Source organism: Trichoplax adhaerens, genomic scaffold (genome assembly GCF_000150275.1).
Source record: "Trichoplax adhaerens TRIADscaffold_1 genomic scaffold, whole genome shotgun sequence".
Taxonomy (NCBI): domain Eukaryota; kingdom Metazoa; phylum Placozoa; class Uniplacotomia; order Trichoplacea; family Trichoplacidae; genus Trichoplax; species Trichoplax adhaerens.
The window spans coordinates 2753118-2771621 of NW_002060943.1; the positions used below are offsets into that span (position 1 = coordinate 2753118).

Genomic DNA, 18504 nt, shown 5'->3' on the forward strand with positions numbered 1-18504 from the left:
CTAACATGTTAGATTATTCTTACTCAATCCGACTGTCAACAATCTGGTTAAAAGACATGATCGGAATGTATGCTTTTATAAGAGTCTTAATCAATTTTACCCATATTGGGCTGGTCTTTAATAGCTCTTATGACATCATATGACTGACATGTGCTAAGTTGAATATACTCATATAGAAATCATTCTAAAATTTCATCCGTATAAATAAACTGCTTTGTTTAAAATAAGGTATTAAAGCCTCACTACTAGGCTAGTGCAGTTGGTATTTATGAAAATACAAGGATCTTTGACTGTTGGTATCTGTAACTACGTTTAAATCTCCATCTCAAAGAATACTGAACTAAATTTCTTATTTCCCCAAATCTAGTACACTTGACTGCACGACTAATTGATATTCAACTGTAAGTACAAAGATTGTAAAGAGGACCAATAAGTAAATCAAAGTACTATCTGAATACAACAGTATACTGCAATTAATGAATCTTTAAAAGGTGTCGTTAGTTCGATTAAATCTAAATTATGTTGACTAGATATGTAACCTCTACCGATAGTTTTCATACGATAACTTGAATAGGTAAATGCTGATATCATCTTGTATGCTTCAATAGATAACTGCATACTTTTGCAGAACCATCTAAATACTGATGGAAATTTTTTGCGCAGATTCATTATAAGTTGACTGATTTGTAATATAGTTTCGGTTAATAGTATAGTCTGAGGAAATACATGTAGTGCACTGTGATGTCTTGATGATGGGAGATTATCAGAAAGAGAGCCATACCGTAGGTAAAATTCGGAAGGACAGTCCTGATAATGGGCTTATAGTATATATTTCCTTCCACAATTCTAATTTTTTTGTTATGAGTTTGTAATGACCACTTTCAAGATAGCCTAAAGATCAGTATAATAGTGTAGATAACTATGCAGCATTACAGCATAGAGAACTTATGTTATTACTCATTATTTACGACAATCATTATTCCATATGGTTGGCTAACCTCATAAACATAACTCCTCGTTTACTTTCAGTTACCCTCTATTCACCTAATTAGTCTTCCAGTCATTCCTTTATATGGTTAAACGATCAATTTGAAGTCATAGTTTAATTTAATTTTAATATTTTTTTCTTAGCTATATTAGCTGAACTTATGTTAAAAATATTTCAAGAGTTGAGAAAGCAATTTTTTACTTATAACTACATTATTTTAAAATAGTTGTACACATGTTTTATCGTAGGGCTGCATTTTTATCGTTAGCTTCGTTGCAGTATTGGGTGCATAATCTATAGATTTTTTTTTTTGGAAAGACCGAATTTGATAGCATATTTAGAGTATATTGGAGTATTGTGTCGAATAGTAAAAAGAATGGGAGGTATTTGTTCGTGCCGTAAGAATGAGGTAATTAATTAGTAGAACATTGCTGATTATTTCTTGGATAGTTGTTAGTTGAAAATGATCATTATTGTTGGTACATAAAGTAATTCCTTTATTAATTGACTTTGACATATCAATTTTATTTTAATTTCAACCTATGATTTAACCTAACTAAGTATGGTAATATGAATGTATATATATGAATTATAATAATAAGGAGCAACTACTGAGGGCGGAGTCTTACCTTGGAAACCCCAATCTTGAGATACAAGCTGAGGTAAATTATTCTGTCACTAGTTAATTATGGGACTATCACAGACTTCTCTTTTGATAAAGGATAAAGTAGAGTATTCAGCTCTTCTTAGTTGCTATTGTCAAATTTATTTTAGTATATAGGCAGAAATCTACTACGACACAAATTTTTAATGTACTTTACTATTCATCAATCAAGATACATTTACAATGTGACGAAGACACTATTTGAACGAGTCCTTTACAAGTCATTAAGGATGGATTATTAGTATAACAAAATGTTAGAAGGAAGTCTTTATTTTTAATAATTGCTAATTATTCTAGGATATAAAAATGGCAACAAATAATTTCTCGGCTGAGAATAGAATTGGTGCAGGCGCCTTTGGTGAAGTTTATCAAGCTGATCTGCACTCATTTGGCGTTGTTGCGGTTAAACGAATTAAGCAAAAATTTGTAAGTAAGTTTTTAACGGCATTACAATAGCGTATTTACTAGTTTTTTATGCAGTCAAGGCAATTATGATGCAGATCAATTTCATTAATTTATCTATTTTTGACGATTCATTTAATATGTATCTCGATGATACGTTACAAATATGGTGGTAAAAGATATCAGTAAATGATCGACGAGAATGTCAGCTTCTATTTCAGTAAGTAGCAACTACTTGTGTGTTTTTCCGCATCGTATTAATGAATTTAAGATGGATTATAGATGAAAGATTGCGATAATAATCGTTTACTTCTAGATATACACATATTAATCTCATACAGTTGCATACCGGCTTGGTTGTTGATGGCCACTTTTGCATGGTGATGGAGTTTATGATCAATGGCAGTTTAAGATCAAGATTGCAAGCGAAGGTATGCTGATTCAATAAAAGTCCGGTTCTTCATTTGAGTAATTTCTTATTTCTAGGTTAATGTAACTTCTATTAATGACCGTATTATGATATTGTAGTTGTACTAAAGTCAGAAATTTAGAATAGAATTGACAACAATTACATAAAAAATTTTGTAATAATCAATTACTTCATCGATACAAGCAAATAATTCGTACTCGAATTTAGCGAATTATAATTGCTAAATATCTATAAATTTCAGGATGAAAATCTGAATTATTTAGTCAGATTACGAATTTGTAGAGGCATAGCCAATGGAATCAATTATCTCCATTCAGCATTTAGGACATATCTTGTGCATAGGGACATTAAGAGTGATAACGTATTGCTTTCGGAAGATTACACTCCTAAAATATGTGATTTTGGCCTAGTAAAAATTTTCTCTTCAAAAAGGAATAATAATGTTAATAGTGCTGCCATGACTGAAAATATATGCGGAACTCAAGCTTACTTACCCCCAGAAGCATTTGATGGAATAATATCACGGCGTCTTGATGTGTATAGTTATGGAACTGTACGTGCAGTATATTGATTTAGCAATGCATTAATAAATTTGCAGAGGCTCATAATTGAGATTGCTCTTTATCCCGAAGGTATTACTGGAGATTATATCAGGGAAATCACCGCTCTTTAGTAATAAAGAAGGAATTCCATATTTGGTAAATCTATATTTATGCAGTATTTTAAGGCCATCTTACCAGCAGCATGGATGCACTTATAATACTCGTATTATACACGAACCGATATTATTTTTAGATTCAACTACAAGATATTTCGAGATTAATTTAATGATTGATGCTTATGTTAGTTCGATTACAGACTTAACTGGCTAATTTCCATCAGATATAGTTTTCTTTATAAATTACAATGATGAACGAATTTAGATATGACATATTATTATGGTAAATTGACTATCTCACACTGCTGACGATACCCTGTTTATCATTAAAAATCGCTACTAGGCGGACTACTTTCTCTACTGTTACATACACCAAATATCAGCCTTTCCTATCGATAAAAAGGCCAACTGGCCTAAAGATTATACAAAGGAATTAATGAAGCTAGCCAATTGGTGTCTAAGACATAAATATGAAGATCGACCATATATGAAGGAGGTTAGTAGGGAGACTATCCAAGGTTTGATTTTGCCGTAATGATTACTAGATGAGCTTATATTATCTATTTATAAGGTGATTGAAAAGCTTTCAGAAATCGCTTCTAAGACAAAATGATTATCATGGTAATTATAAAAAATGAATGATTGCAGTAGCTGAAGAATTTACTCGAATAATTAAAATTACTAAAGAATACAAAATGATCTTTAAATCATTCAAGATTGAAATAATTATGATTTTTTTGTCATATATCAGCGGTGCAAATAGCTTCCGAAGTGTGGCAATTAATTAAATATTGTGTCATCAATGATTTACTTTTATCGAGTAATTAATCATATGTTAACACCTAGCCATTAATAAACTATTATTAAATGTCGTAGAAAGTGTGTTGTGATTGTTGCAATATTCAATAAGTAGACTTGGCTATGAATTTATTATTGCTTGCACCAATGAAGTTTGTGAGGCTATATAAAAGCCTCAAAGTTCTTAAGAATCAAAATTTTATTCTAAAAGCTACTTATTAAAATGACCGATTAAACTCACAACTTGCAATCTACTTCTAACAACTGATAACATTCTGCTATCGACTAACTTGTTAAATTCCTCAATCAACGTGAGTATTCTATCGTCTAAGACTCGAATCTGAGTTGGTAGATTAAAGAGTGCGTAGAGTTAGTTGCTTAGATAGTTAAGACTACTTTTGACGAAAGAATCTAATTAATTTTTGTCGTACAATCTCGGTTATGACATCGAGATAACGTAATTAATGAAGAGCTATGATAGAAACTGCATCGATTCAATGATACGATGTGATATATTTTAATCGCTAAGTAGTAACTGAGGGTATAAATTAGTCTTGGCTACTCTTTTGTTTCCATTTATCCAATACTTGCTTACATTTGGTAAACACCTAAAAGTCAGGCAGGTAAATGGATTTGATGAGTAAAGTTGCTTTGTGATTTCCTGTAGAAGCCTTATTTTAATATTAATCAAGTCATACCAGTTCAATTTGGGGTCGTTCTTTGGCATTTTCAGCAAGGCACGCAGCAGATAAAGTAAGTAGTACTTTTCTTGGGCGATAAATATTAAGATAGTTAATATTTTTCTTCCATTTTATTCCTATATCCTTGAGGTATTTCCAGTTTTTGTAAGAAGTATTCAACAGATAATCTTTCTATTGATGAGATGAAATACGATATGCAATAAATTAATATAACTAAGATAAAGACGGAGATGTACAAAAAATTTGTTAATTTTGCAAACACAATGAAAATTAAAAGAACTAACCAGTTGAGTTGGTTTCCTATTGCTATCATAAATCGCCTTCCCAGAAACTACAACTAAACAGATCTAATTGAAATATGAAGCAAAAAGGAGTATTGATTAGATCTTATTACGTGTAATTCAATATATTCAAAGCTTAATCGCATTTCTTACTGCTCCAAAGCTGTATATATCGTTAGAATAATCGATCATTCCACGTAGGGCTTCCTCGCAAAAATAGCCAATCTTATCGACTTTGGAAGATTGAGCTAGCTGAATGTTCTTAGAACAATTTACCTGTATACATCCATCGGCCAGTTTTGCTGTTCCATTTTCGTTTATCAAAACATTTGTGCTGTTAGATAAAAGGAAAATTTTAATTATCCTACTAAATTCAAGTTATGGAGGAAATGATCTGGTTTACAGTAATCCACGCTAAATAGAGCAAGTTATTACTAAGGATACTTCCTAATTGATGTGCTCAGCAGTGGTGGCAAAAAATACAACCACTGACTACTAAAGTGAAACTAAATTAATGCATCTTAGTAGTCCATGATAAAACATTATTGAATACTTAGGTTAGTCGTATATCGTTTCATTTCACTAGAATTATAGGCTTAATGCTAATATGCCGTATTTGCGCTGACACTACAGTTACCTAATCATCTTGCAGATACAGTTAATACACTGTAGATGGCAAGCATTAGTACTACATTAAAACATTATACTAAGAGATTCAATGAAGCTCAAGGAAAAACATCGAAAAGTAATTACGAATAAATAAGAATACGCTAATCGTTATTTACGGCAATAGAAAATATTTATGTATAATGATTGCAAGTAGGCTATAGACTTTTATCATTTTAAATTGTTATAAACTAATTGATATTTAAGTAAAGTGCGTGATCCTTTCGTAAGGGTTAAGAATAAATATTGGACAGTCATTACGAGTGGATATGATTACATTAATTATTATTTACAACACTAGCAAATAATAATGCTTAATACTTGCTAATAAACAACTGATTTTTACCATTTTAAATTATTGTGAACTAGTTCATAATCGTGTATATAGCGCAATCCATTTGCTATATCAGATAGTATGGATAATCGTGTTCCACACTCAGGCAGCTTATTATCCTAAAATAAATCAAAGCCTCTATAATCAAATCATGGAGCTTTGTATCAATAGTAAAATAAGTTACAGTCGATTCAATAACATCATAATATTACTTTTAATAGCTCGTCAAGCGATAGATTTAGGAATTCTAGAAGTAAACCTCCAGGATCTGGGTAATAGTCATAGACGACCCTTATATTTCCATGCCTTAGTCTACAGTAAATAAAAATTTTGTCGATGACGATGTTATAATAGGAATGGTAAAGCATTCTTGGTATATGTACGAATAAAATGTAGTCGATACAAAGTAAAAAGGGTGACAAGCCTGGGCATTATTTCAAGCTTTCATAGTATTCTGATATTTAATCTATCACAGAGCTTCTATAGCTTACCGTTTTAAGTCATTAATGACATTCAGGTTATCGCCAAGATACTTACACATAGCCTAACAAAAGTTAAGAAACGATATCAAATAATATTGAAAAGAATGTGTAGAGATGAATATTTACTGTAAAAACTTGATCTATATTTGCAAAAAATTTAATGATAGAGAAAATTTTATATTGCCATTTGAAATAAATAAAATAGTTTTCAATTTAAAAGTATATCAAGTAGGCTATTAAGAAAACAAAGCTTTATCTGATATTTTAAGTAGTGATGTAGGTAACTTCAAATCAATGGATGCATTAATACTTGCTAGCTAAATGAAGGCAAAACTTTCAATACTTGGAGTTTTAAGTCAACTATATATCGAATTGAAAGCGCTAGAAAACAGTATCATTTTAAATCGATTCCGTATATTGATAGAGCTGTCAATCGTTAAGCAACATTAAAGGCTTAAAATCGATGCCCCCTGTAGCCATGGTCAAGATATTGGTGCTAGACTTGAGTGCATAATGGAGTAGCGTTTTCAAAGATATCATATTGAGACATTAAAACAGTCAAATGCTATTACAGTGGCGTTTATATAGTTTAAATGGTCTAAATTTGCTACTATAATATTCAATGGTCACTTTAAGTAATAAAATATTTTGTAGGCTACATGGGGAAAAAATTAATGAGTGGCTGTTTCAGAATAGGGAAAGAAAGACCACTTTATTACACTGCCTTAAGTTAAAGCTAAATCAATTCTTAGTTCATATAGCTAATTCAATCTCGATTATAGAAAAGAATAGAAAAATTATCTATTTTAAGACATTCTAATTGGCTTGAAATTTAATCATTATGAACATAATCAGATTGATGCGACGTTAAAACTATTTTAGTAGCTGATCAAATTTATCCTTGTAAAATTCAAGATAAAGATGAAATAAAACGAAACAGTATATATATATAGTGATCAATTAGAAGTCAATCTTATCAAAACGAGTCTATTTTATACGCAAAAAGATTCATCTTACTTCAATAAATGACATACCTCATCCTTCCATTTCTTAAAAACGTAAGGCTGCTTGTTTGAAACGATTTTGTAAGAAGTGCTCAATTTACCTGACCAACCATTGCTGTTGCTCATACAATTTTCAATTATCTTCAGGATAAAATAAGTAGCAAAATAGATAGAAATTGATTATACTGTCAAGAGATTTTATTTTAGTTGATTGTATGTAAATAATTTGATTTTTATAGTTCATCGACAACAGAGACTTACTGATTGCATTACGGCCCTTTCATTATTACCAGGATTGCTTCTACTAGAAGTTAGCAAAATGTTACTGGCTATACTAGGTTGAGAGGTTTGAGCAGAAGAGGATGATTTCCTAGGCTATAACGTTACAAAATAAAACTACAATCAATCAAGAAAATCTCTTTATGTAGCAACAACGGCGATGATGTATTTACTCACTAACTAAGAAAGTTTAAGGTACGAGTGCTAACTTAATTTAACCATTTTAGATTGTAATTTTCCGCTCAATGGATTAATTCGGAGCCAGTTATAAGTAAAACACTCAAAAAGAATTATCCAATTTTGAAATTTATTTGCTGTACTTACAAAACAACAGCAGGTTTTAACTTGTTTGTCATCAGATTGACTCTCACCCATGGCTGTCCTTCACCGATTGCTAAAGTAGTCAGCACTTAGGATTATCGCATTAAAAAATTAATAAGTCTACTTAGATGTCGACTATTACTGTAGTAAGTAAACAGCAATCGGTCTTCCGATCGATACTTCAAAGCAGGTTATTGTTTAGATTAAATAATTTTGCGTCTATGAAGTACAATAGCAATCGAAATAAATGTCCCTATGGCACAACTTTGCTATATCAGCTAATTTTATGGGTCTTTCTTCACTCTAGCTAGCATAGGCATGTTTATACCACTGGCTAGATTGGTCAAGCTTTATGATGGCTTTCTTTAGTTATTGGTCTAGTTAAGACGCCATCCTTATAGGATGATACAGTTTTTGTAAGTCTAGGCGAGCGAATAATCACAGTGATTGACAAGGAGATGAGACTTTTGCCCTTAACTCGAGAGTCGATGATTTACTCGCTAGCAAGCTTGTGGTGGAGTTCTGGGAAACTTGCTTATGATATAACAATGTCCCCTTGTTTATAACAATACCAGAACATTTTATGGAATGTTAGTAATGTAGAGACTATGAATAGCAGTCAGTGATTATTCTTAGCGTCCAACAAAAACAATCTACTGTCTACTATCCCAATTTTTGAAATATAAGAATATTATAGATGAAAGTAGAGAATTAATAAAGTAACTAGCATTCCAAATTTCCAATCAGCCTTTATTGATTAATTTAGAGTCACTTTTTTGCACTTCTATTAATTCATAGCCAATCCATTTTTATACAGATTAGCCCATCTAGTTCCAACTTAATTGTGGTCTTCCTTTCAATCACTTAATAATAAACTTGAAAGGTCTCTTGATGGGCTCTCTAATTATTATGCCTGCGGCCATATTATTCTCCTACTGTGACTTTGTAGCGGGCAATAAAACCTTTTGTCTCTCTAAACTCTCTATGAGTTCGGCAAGACTTATCAAACTGCAGTTTCTGTACTAACAAGATAATTCTTTCAGCTTATAACGCCTAGAGCAAATTATCCATTGACATTTTTCACGGTTTATTAGTAAAGTTAAAAGGTAGGTAAGAAAGTTAATAAACGCACTTTAAATAATGCTTTCGGGTGGTTCCGGTTGCATGTAATTTTAATTGTTTACTTTAATTATTGATACAGTTGATTTGATGTAAATTTCACTAATCAAGGCGTTATTGAACGCACTCCAAATTTAAAAAATTTTTTTCTAGTATTGCAGGTAGTCTGTTCTATCTAGCATTGTAACTAGAATGATATTTTGTCAGCTTCCTGCTGCAATTTGATAGATAATGAATTGTTTAATAATTACAATTAATCCTTTGCAGGTTTTTAGGCAAAACTGAAATTGATCTCCGATCTGGGCCTTATTTTAGTATTACTTTACCGAGTTAGAAAAGAAAATGGGAAACGGATGTTCATGTTTTAAGAGTCAGGTAAATTGTAGACTACAGAGAGTTCTGGTTGTTTGTCTGATAGCTATTTGTGAAGATCAATTACTGCTGTCACATACATAAAATGCGGTACTTAATTAATCTTAGAACATAAAGTTAAATTTTCTTTCAATCTCTATGCTTACTTGATTGCAATTGAGACCATGTAAAATGATTAAATTACTTAGGAACGGGAATTATTGCCAACAGTTGGAGATTCGAGCTTTGCAATACAACCTAAGGTATTACATTCTGTTAATGCTTACAGGATAGCGCTGGATATTTGTAACTATTTAAGGACGAACCATTATAGAATTATTTCCATCAAATTGTGCATTTAAGATAGTTAAACTTGTTCTAGGATGTAAATAGGGCAACAAATAACTTTTCTGATGAGTACAGGATTGGTAGAGGCGGTTTTGGGGAGGTCTATCGAGCTGATTTGGATCAACATGGCCACGTCGCTATCAAGCGAATTAAAAAAGATTTAGTAAGCAGCTTTTGAGGTTCATTGCAGTGTCTAAACTATCAGTATTTTATGATTCAGCAATATCAATTATAAAACGAATCAAGATTAGTAATTTGCTTATTTTAATCATCTGCTTAACATTTATTCAATAATCTAATGCTGATGCACTGAAAGTTATCGATGGAAGATGAACGAGAATGTAAACTTCTATCTGAGTAAGAATTAATTACAACACTTGTATACTGAAAAATACACTACAGTAAATATAGTAAAGACAGCTTATAAAATGTAAAGTAGAATCGATTTATCAAACGATCTTCCTTCAGAATTGCATCTATATTACACTAGAAGTTAGCATATGATTAAACCGATATAATACTGCTTCTACATTCAGTAAGTTTCTATACGGTAGTAATTCGATGGTTACTACTTACTTCTAGCTATCAACATCCTAATCTCGTTCGATTTCATACTGCGTTGGTTGTTGATAAGCACCTGTGCATAGTTATGGAGCTTGTAGCAAATGGCAGTTTAAGAATAATGCTGAAAAATGAGGTAAAATCTTTTTTGCGATATTAAAAGTATCTTCGTAAAGGTATCTCTAGGCTACTCCAACTTTATTTAATGAAAAATATGATGATGCTGTTCAAGTTCGAAATTTTGAATAAAATTAACTATGGCTGTGATGTATTAACTGTTTCATGTAAACCATTTCGTTACGATCATTTTCATTTATATCAGTTCTTGTTCACATTCCAATGGAAACGTTATAATTGCTAAAACTTTATGAATTTCAGGGTGGAAATCTGGATTATAAAATCAGATTAAATATTTGCAAAGGCATAGCCAAAGGAATCAATTATCTTCATACAGCATATAGCACACATCTAGTACACAGAGACATAAAAACCGATAACGTATTGCTTACGGAAGACTACACGGCTAAAATATGCGATTTTGGTCTTGGAAAAATATTATGTCAAAAATTTAATAGCGAAACCGTTATAACTAGCCACATATGTGGAACTGAAGCATATTTACCTCCAGAAGCTCTCCAAGGAAAAGTATCACGTCGTCTTGATATCTATAGCTACGGAGTTGTACGTATATATAATTATAAAAGTACGGTATAGAATCAATGCTATAATGGCTTGCAAGACTCATTTTTTTCATCATTTTCTGGCAGGTATTACTTGAGATTCTATCGGGAAAATCACCTCTTTACAATGGTAGTGAAAAATGTCGTTTCTTGGTTAGTCCATATTCAAGTGCTACATGAATACCATAGCATTGGATTATGTACACTGACATAAATATTGTATAGCTAGCCTATAATTTACATTTCAAAATGCAATATATTTTGGCATATATAGCACTCATCATTATGAAAGCTCTCCTATTAGTTCGATTTTAATGGCCATATGCTATAAATCAATTACAGTGCTCGTATAAATGAAGAAGCTCTAGAATTACTGCTAATAATTACCATACCGAGAAATTGATTTGATATTTTGAGATGATGAAAATCGAAATCGACTTAACTTTAGACGCTCGAGTTCATTAAAAAAAACAAAGGATTTGAGATTGATTCGTTGAAAAAATTAAATCAAAGACCTTCAAACTATATTTTATTTCAAAATATTTTTACTTCAATTCAACAATAGATAAAGTACTCATATCTATATACTCGTAGATCTAGTGAATCTACTTAAGATTGCTACCGTTCTTGTTTTGAAATTAAGTACTTTTAAGAGCCCGTAAATATCGACAAACTACTTGATAGTGGAGTTTGACAAGTATTTGTTACCTTTTCATACAGCAAAATGAATGCAGAAAATTTTTATAGTATTTTTAATAATCAAGGTCAAATTACTTTATCTCTCCTACTAATTTATTATTGCCAAGTTACCATAATCTGAACGGTCAATACTAAATACTGTTAGAGAAGTTCAGTTTAATCCTAATCATATTTGCTACGAATCATAAACTTATGTTAAGTTTCAAGCAAGAAAAATATCTCAGAAACTCTTATAATATTTATCAGTGCTCCATCGCTTAATTTTATCTATCATATATTTAACCGATGATTTTTCCATTAGATATGATATGTGCTTGATAGGCTAAAATAATAGATAAAATTTAGACAAATGTTATAACAATATTGATAAATTGATTATTCTAAAGTGCGTACATAATCCTTTTGAAATCATTATTAGGTTGGTCTATTTCATCTTCACTATAATCACAATAGAACCGCGTTTCCAATCGATGAAACTGCCAATTGGCCTAATGATTATAAAAGGGGATTAATGGAGTTAGCCAAATGGTGTCTAAAGACTAAATATAGAAAGAGACCTTTGATGAATCAGGTCGGTAGCAAGAATAGCTTAATTATTATACGGTACGTTCGATTTTATATAGATCGATTACTGAGTAAAATCTAAATTTTTATTTTATACGGTAAGGTGATTATCGAATTAGAAAAAATCTTTTCCAGGAATGTTTGCGCGTAATTTCTTGAAGGATAGCCAATGATGGACATTTTTAAAAGCTTTTAATTTGCTTACTTGATCCTGAGGATGAACTAATGCTACATCTCCGCATGGATTAAAAATCAAATTTAGTTGATCGCAGAGTATCAGCTGGTTAAATGTGGGCAGTATCAAACAATTTTAAGAGTTCAACTTCATAGATTGTACTAACAATAACCGTAGTGTACTACTTATTTGTATAATGTACATTTAACTATTCATACCGTGGAAATCTCTTATACTCTAGCTTGATTGTATCGTAGAACTATTGAATTAAGCTATTCTTAATAGTCATTCGTATTTTAGGAATAATTTCCCCTGCTGTGCTTCTTACATTATAAAAGCGCTAATATTGCATCTACCTCGTTAGTTAGTTCTGTTAGTTGCATAGTAAGCTTGTACGCTTTACGTATTCTACATTACTAAAGCTATTTGACTACTTACGTCGTTGTACACGCTATAACCTCACGTGGCTTTCCTCTACCACTAATTCCAATAAACTCTACTCTTCTCTGCTAATTTAACTCTGGTAATTTAATTGCAATTATGACTGACCCTAAACCTTCCGAAATATCACTATAACAACCCAATACGAGATTGTTTCGTCGGAATTCTGACGACAATCGTAATTCTACTAGATCTATGATGAATCAAATGGTCTTAGGTATAGGCTATCCAATGATATAAATATGATGAAATTGTCACTACAACTATCCTAATGTATTAAGTATTGATAAAACCAGCCATAAATTATACTATAGATTACATTATGATTAGACAACTATCCACACTAGCTATTTAATTTACATTGTACAAGTGTGGATCTAACTATACAGATATTCATTTACAATTCATCATCATACTGTATGTTATATATATAAATATTTCTATAGACTAAATTGATCACTGTTTTACTATCTTCTAATTAAATTAAAAGATATTCGTATTGCAACTTTTTACGCCACACGTATAAAAGCCCTTGGTTCTCAAGCCATAGATTAATCAAATAGGGTATAAACAAGCAGCTTTTAAGCATTTATGTCATCTTTGACAACGTATATAATTTTTGCCCCCTATATTACTCCTGAATAATGAAAAAACGCGATGTACCTTTTCTACTGAGCTGAAGATGGCAAGATCGCGATACACTACCAAAGTGCAATTTTAAGATTTACTCGTAACTGAGTATCGAATTATACATTGTAAGCATACTGATAAACTGAACTATATAAATTGATTTCATATCAATACCGAGTTGGCAACTGTAGTGTTTACTTCTAAATACGGTATAGTCTATTTTTAGTAAAAGTCAATTTCCACTAGATTGTAGCATAACTCTAAATATGTATAATTTATATTTAACAAAATACTCTGTGGAAATCGCTTTGAATCTAGCTGAATTTATATCGTAGCCCTGTCTTAACATAGAAGTAACATATTCTTATTAGTCATTTATGATTTCCTCCTGCTGTGCTTTATACATTATAAAAGCTATCTTCTTTCACCTATCTCGTTAGTTAGTTCTGCTAGTTACACGGTAAGCTTGCACGTTTTACCTATGCTACATTACTATAGCTATTCGACTAGTCACGTCGTTATACACGCTGTAATCTCACACGGTCTTTCCTTTGCGCTAATTCCAATAAACTCTATTCCTCTACTAAATTAACTCTGGTAATTTACTGTGATCATGACGAATCCACAATCTTCCGAAACATCACAGCAACTTATTACTGAAAAAAAGGATGTTCCTTATTTTACTTAAATGTCCTTGCATGTACTGTAGAAGTGATAATATAAGATGAGAAATCTTAATTTATGGTACTTTCGATTTTAGCAAAGTTATAGAATATAGAGTGTATCTCGCTACTCATGAAAGTGTCTATAACAAATAATGAGTGACTATTATCCGATCGTAAGTTAATACTAACATTAAACATGAAATGCATAAAACAATTATTAGGCTATAGTACCGCATAAATTGACATCCAAAAGCAATATCATCTTCTACACGACGATGAATTAATATTTATACTCGTAAGATATGAGGAAATTGACTCAATATAATCTGCTCATAAATTTGATAATAAGTAATTTAATTTTCGGCAAACGCTGCTACAGTAATTAAAACTGAACTTAATTAATTATTAACATGCAACATAACGTGAGCAGACTGCCGTATTGGCTTAATTTTTCTCAGGTCCAATTCATCACATGTTCGGTGCTAGAATTCATCTAACTTCTATTTAAAGGTCTATCTACTTCAATTTCTGGCAACTAAAATACGAGAATTAATATTTAAAAATGCATTAAATTATATAATCTAAAGGAAGTTAGCTATCTAGCCGTTACGGTATTAGAATATGATGAAGATTGATCTATTTGCTAATTAGTACGCAAATTAATTAACTGACCATTTTTTTAAAGAATAATCATATTGCACAAAAACGCGATTTGTAATCTGCAAGGATCTGTTTCCGCTAACTATGTTGGCTAACTCATTTAACTTCTCTACTATTATTAAATCCCATCTCAGAAATGGTGATTTTCAATCACATGTTGAAAAAAAAAATTGCCTGATGATAGATAGTGCTTAACTACAGATAGGACAAAGTCTACTTTGATTAAAATGACTGCATGTGATAGATTGTAATTACTAAGCGGAATATGAATAAAAATTAATGGCTGCCAACGTTTCCTTTCCAGTTAATTAATAGCTGCTGACAGTTTTGCGATACCTGAAAAATCGAAACGTAAATATTTAAAAGAATTCTAATTGCATTATGAATACATGCTGTGGCTTTCATTTAATTCTAATCGAGTCTTACCTTATCTATCGTAGGGCGATCTTGGGCAGTTTCAGAAAGACAATTAGCAGCTAAACCTAGCAGTGCTTTCCTTGGACGATCAGTCTTGAACATAGTTAATTTTTTGTTCCATTTTATATTTTCATCCTTAAGGTATTTCCAGTTCTTGTAAGAGGTATTTAATAAATATTCTTTCTGTCGAAAAAAATAGATATGTAAATAAAAATGAGTTAAGTAAAATCAACGCTGCAGCATCGAAAAGAATTTGCTTATTCTTATAAAACTATGCGCATTAAGAGAGCTAACCAACAGAGATGGCTTCCTATCTCTTGCATAAATCGGCTTTCCAGAAACTATAACTAAACAAATCTAATCGAAATATCAAACAAAATAGAACATGTATTAAGTCTTATCATATGTAACTCAAATCAAGTTATAACTTTCTTGATTTTACTTACTGCTCCAAAACTGAATATATCGTTAGAGAAAGCAATTCTTCCAGCTAGAGCTTCTTCGCAACAATAACCAATCTTATCAATCTGGGTAGATAAAGCCAGTTTCACTTGCGTGTCATTGCCATTATTGATACATCCGTCGCTTAACTTTGCTATTCCTTTACTTCTGTCTATCAAAACATTTGTGCTGATAGATAAAAATGCAACTTTAATCGTAGCTACGGCATACATGATTATTTACAAAAGTATATAAATTAATGTAGATATTGAAAACAAGCTTTGCCCTAAGGTATCACTAATTTACGATATCTGCTTTACATAAGTGCGTATATTTCAATCATTGCAAGCTTAATGCTCAATTTTACCATTTTAGATCATTGTGAACTAATTGACAATTGTGCAAATAGCGTAGTCCTTCCGCAATATCGCACATTATGGACAATCGCCCTTCACAGTGAGGTAATTCCTTCTTCTAAAATAAATTATTATCACTTTTAGTAGCATTAATCATAAAGATTTGTTCTAACAGGAGAACTAGTTTCAGTCTACTAAAGTCGCGCAAAACTACTACCTTTACTAGCTGCTGAAGGGATAAAGGCAAAAATTCCTGAAGGAAGCCTTCAAGATCTTGATAGTAAGCAAAGACTTTTCGCACGTTTTTGTGCTTTAATCTACAGTATCAGAATTGGATTAAGGATATTATTAATAGGTGAATGCTTCGGCAAATTTAATAGATATCGAATAAGGTAAGGTAAAAAGAACTTAAAATTGTGATAAGGACAAGCACAATTTCAAGGCATACACAGTAACACTCTTCCATAAAGTCTCTGTGCATGATTTCTCTAGCTTACCGTACTAAGTCGTTGGCTATTTTTGTGTCGTTAGCAATATACTTATGGACAGCCTAACGAGAGATTAAAAGAAGAGGTCAAACAAACTATACAGTATTAAAAAGTTGACGTGGAAATACCATAATTTAATATGAAAACTTGAATTATAATATAAAATATATTCTATTTGACATTGCAGTTTTAACTATGCTAAACTGAAAATATTTCAATTTAGATATATGCCAAGTAGCAAGGCTAAATAATAATTATATATATAATTAATAAACAGGAAGATAATTAAGGATTACATCCCATTCTGCTATTCTAATTAGTGGTATTGATTACTTAAAGTAAAATAATTAATAACTGAAATCCAAATAAAATCTTAGTCTGCAAAGCTTGGAATTTGAAGCTTACTAAGCTTTAAATCGAGAAAATTAAAACGTATTGTTTAATATACCGTAGTTGTGCTAGAGCTATAAACTATTCAGTCTGCTGCTTGAATTTACGGCTTAAAATTCATTACTATGTTGAAAGTAATTAAGTTACTAGTCTATAAATTTGATTAGATATAGAAGTTCATGCCATTTCTGTAGTAGAAAAGTATGATAAAATGTTTTATCTAGAAATTTGTGATTACTTCGTAATCCAATGATGGTCAACGAGTCAGATTTACGAAATTTTGCAACTATTTTGATATCTAGCTAGATTAATCTTACTAATAACCATGATGCTTGTAAAGGATTAAACGGGATAACATTCAATTGCTTTTGCAAGTAATAAATTAGACACAGCATTAATTCATTTCGATTCGGCTTTGGTAAAGGAAATTATTTGCCTTTTTCCAAAAAATCCTATACCTCATTTTTCCAGGCCTTAAAAGTATAAATCTTTCCAGCAAATACAAATCGGTAAGTAACACTTGATGGACCTGGCCAACCTTGTCGTTTTGCGACATAATCTCTAATCGTCTTTATTAATAGCAGTAGTCATTGAATAGATATACGCATATATACATAAATTGGCCTTACAGTGACAAATTTCTAGTGAATATATAGATTGGAAATTATTTTCATGCGATAATCGAAACTTACGGCATCTGGTACAGGGCCCAACCCATTGCCAATACAAGATTTTACAAACTTTTTCGAAGTAGCTAGATCGTCACTAACGTCGCGATGTTTAGGAATTCTACGAAAGGAGCGGAATAAATTCCAAGGCTATAGGTTGTAAGAAGAAAAAATCCACAATTAAAAAAAGAGCAAATTGATATCGTACGTCTAGACCATTATCAAATCTATACTATACGAAAGAAATTACAGAATGACTGATTTAGGTTATTAATCTAAATTGCCGATGAATTGGTTGACATTTAGTAGAGCCAAATCAGTATAGTTTAATGTAGTACAAGTATAGCTCCTCATCCCAGTTTTAAAATAAAGTTATCATACTTTGCTGCGAAAGTTTCTAATTCCATCGTCTTTAGTCTGTGGATTATCATTTAAATACCATTTCTCCATAGCTGTGATTAACCTTTAGTTAAAGTTAACATTCAATTTAAACTGTACAAGATTTTCCGTAGAATACGATTTATACGTAATATTAAATTGACCTAGCCAATCTCGACTTTCTTTCGTATGCCTTTGAATGGCTTTGACTAATAAGATGATAACTTGAATAGATGAGAATTGAACTTATTGTGGAAGATTTCAATCTAATCAATTGCTCGCGTCTGATCTTAGCGTTAATACGCCTATGAAAACTTACAAAATTTAAGCTATAGTCACTGTCGTCGAAATTAGAGTCAACAAAGCTAACAGAAGTAACCTGATCATTACAGGCTATACTAAATCGTTAGCAACCAATGAAACGGGATAAGTACCAGTAAAACTAAAAGATTGCAAAAAGCAATA

General features: G+C 31.4%; 4 protein-coding genes across 4 annotated transcripts; 2 read left to right on the forward strand and 2 right to left on the reverse strand.

Moving 5' to 3' along the window:
* Positions 1 to 1364: 1364 nt before the first annotated feature.
* Positions 1365 to 3970, forward strand: TRIADDRAFT_51558 (uncharacterized protein; the record flags this gene model as incomplete). The annotated part of the gene is made up of 8 exons (XM_002107711.1): positions 1365 to 1397; positions 1591 to 1650; positions 1950 to 2078; positions 2396 to 2485; positions 2726 to 3037; positions 3117 to 3182; positions 3546 to 3660; positions 3894 to 3970. The coding sequence occupies 8 exons, from the start codon at positions 1365 to 1367 to the stop codon at positions 3968 to 3970; spliced, it is 882 nt and encodes a 293-aa protein (XP_002107747.1).
* A 181-nt stretch (positions 3971 to 4151) lies between these two features.
* On the reverse strand, positions 4152 to 8062 carry TRIADDRAFT_51559 (uncharacterized protein; the record flags this gene model as incomplete). The annotated part of the gene is made up of 10 exons (XM_002108505.1): positions 4152 to 4280; positions 4639 to 4812; positions 4926 to 4988; positions 5076 to 5256; positions 5935 to 6041; positions 6135 to 6234; positions 6414 to 6466; positions 7439 to 7549; positions 7670 to 7783; positions 8012 to 8062. The coding sequence occupies 10 exons, from the start codon at positions 8060 to 8062 to the stop codon at positions 4152 to 4154; spliced, it is 1083 nt and encodes a 360-aa protein (XP_002108541.1).
* Positions 8063 to 9951: 1889 nt separating this feature from the next.
* TRIADDRAFT_51560 (uncharacterized protein) lies at positions 9952 to 12869 on the forward strand (the record flags this gene model as incomplete). The annotated part of the gene is made up of 6 exons (XM_002107712.1): positions 9952 to 9989; positions 10409 to 10523; positions 10766 to 11068; positions 11155 to 11220; positions 12185 to 12369; positions 12806 to 12869. The coding sequence occupies 6 exons, from the start codon at positions 9952 to 9954 to the stop codon at positions 12867 to 12869; spliced, it is 771 nt and encodes a 256-aa protein (XP_002107748.1).
* A 1865-nt stretch (positions 12870 to 14734) lies between these two features.
* Positions 14735 to 18111, reverse strand: TRIADDRAFT_51561 (uncharacterized protein; the record flags this gene model as incomplete). Its single annotated transcript, XM_002108506.1, has 10 exons — positions 14735 to 14776; positions 15328 to 15501; positions 15613 to 15675; positions 15765 to 15948; positions 16127 to 16233; positions 16333 to 16432; positions 16613 to 16665; positions 17452 to 17562; positions 17686 to 17811; positions 18043 to 18111. 10 exons carry the CDS (start codon positions 18109 to 18111, stop codon positions 14735 to 14737), a joined length of 1029 nt encoding a protein of 342 aa, XP_002108542.1.
* Between the last annotated feature and the right edge of the window lie 393 nt (positions 18112 to 18504).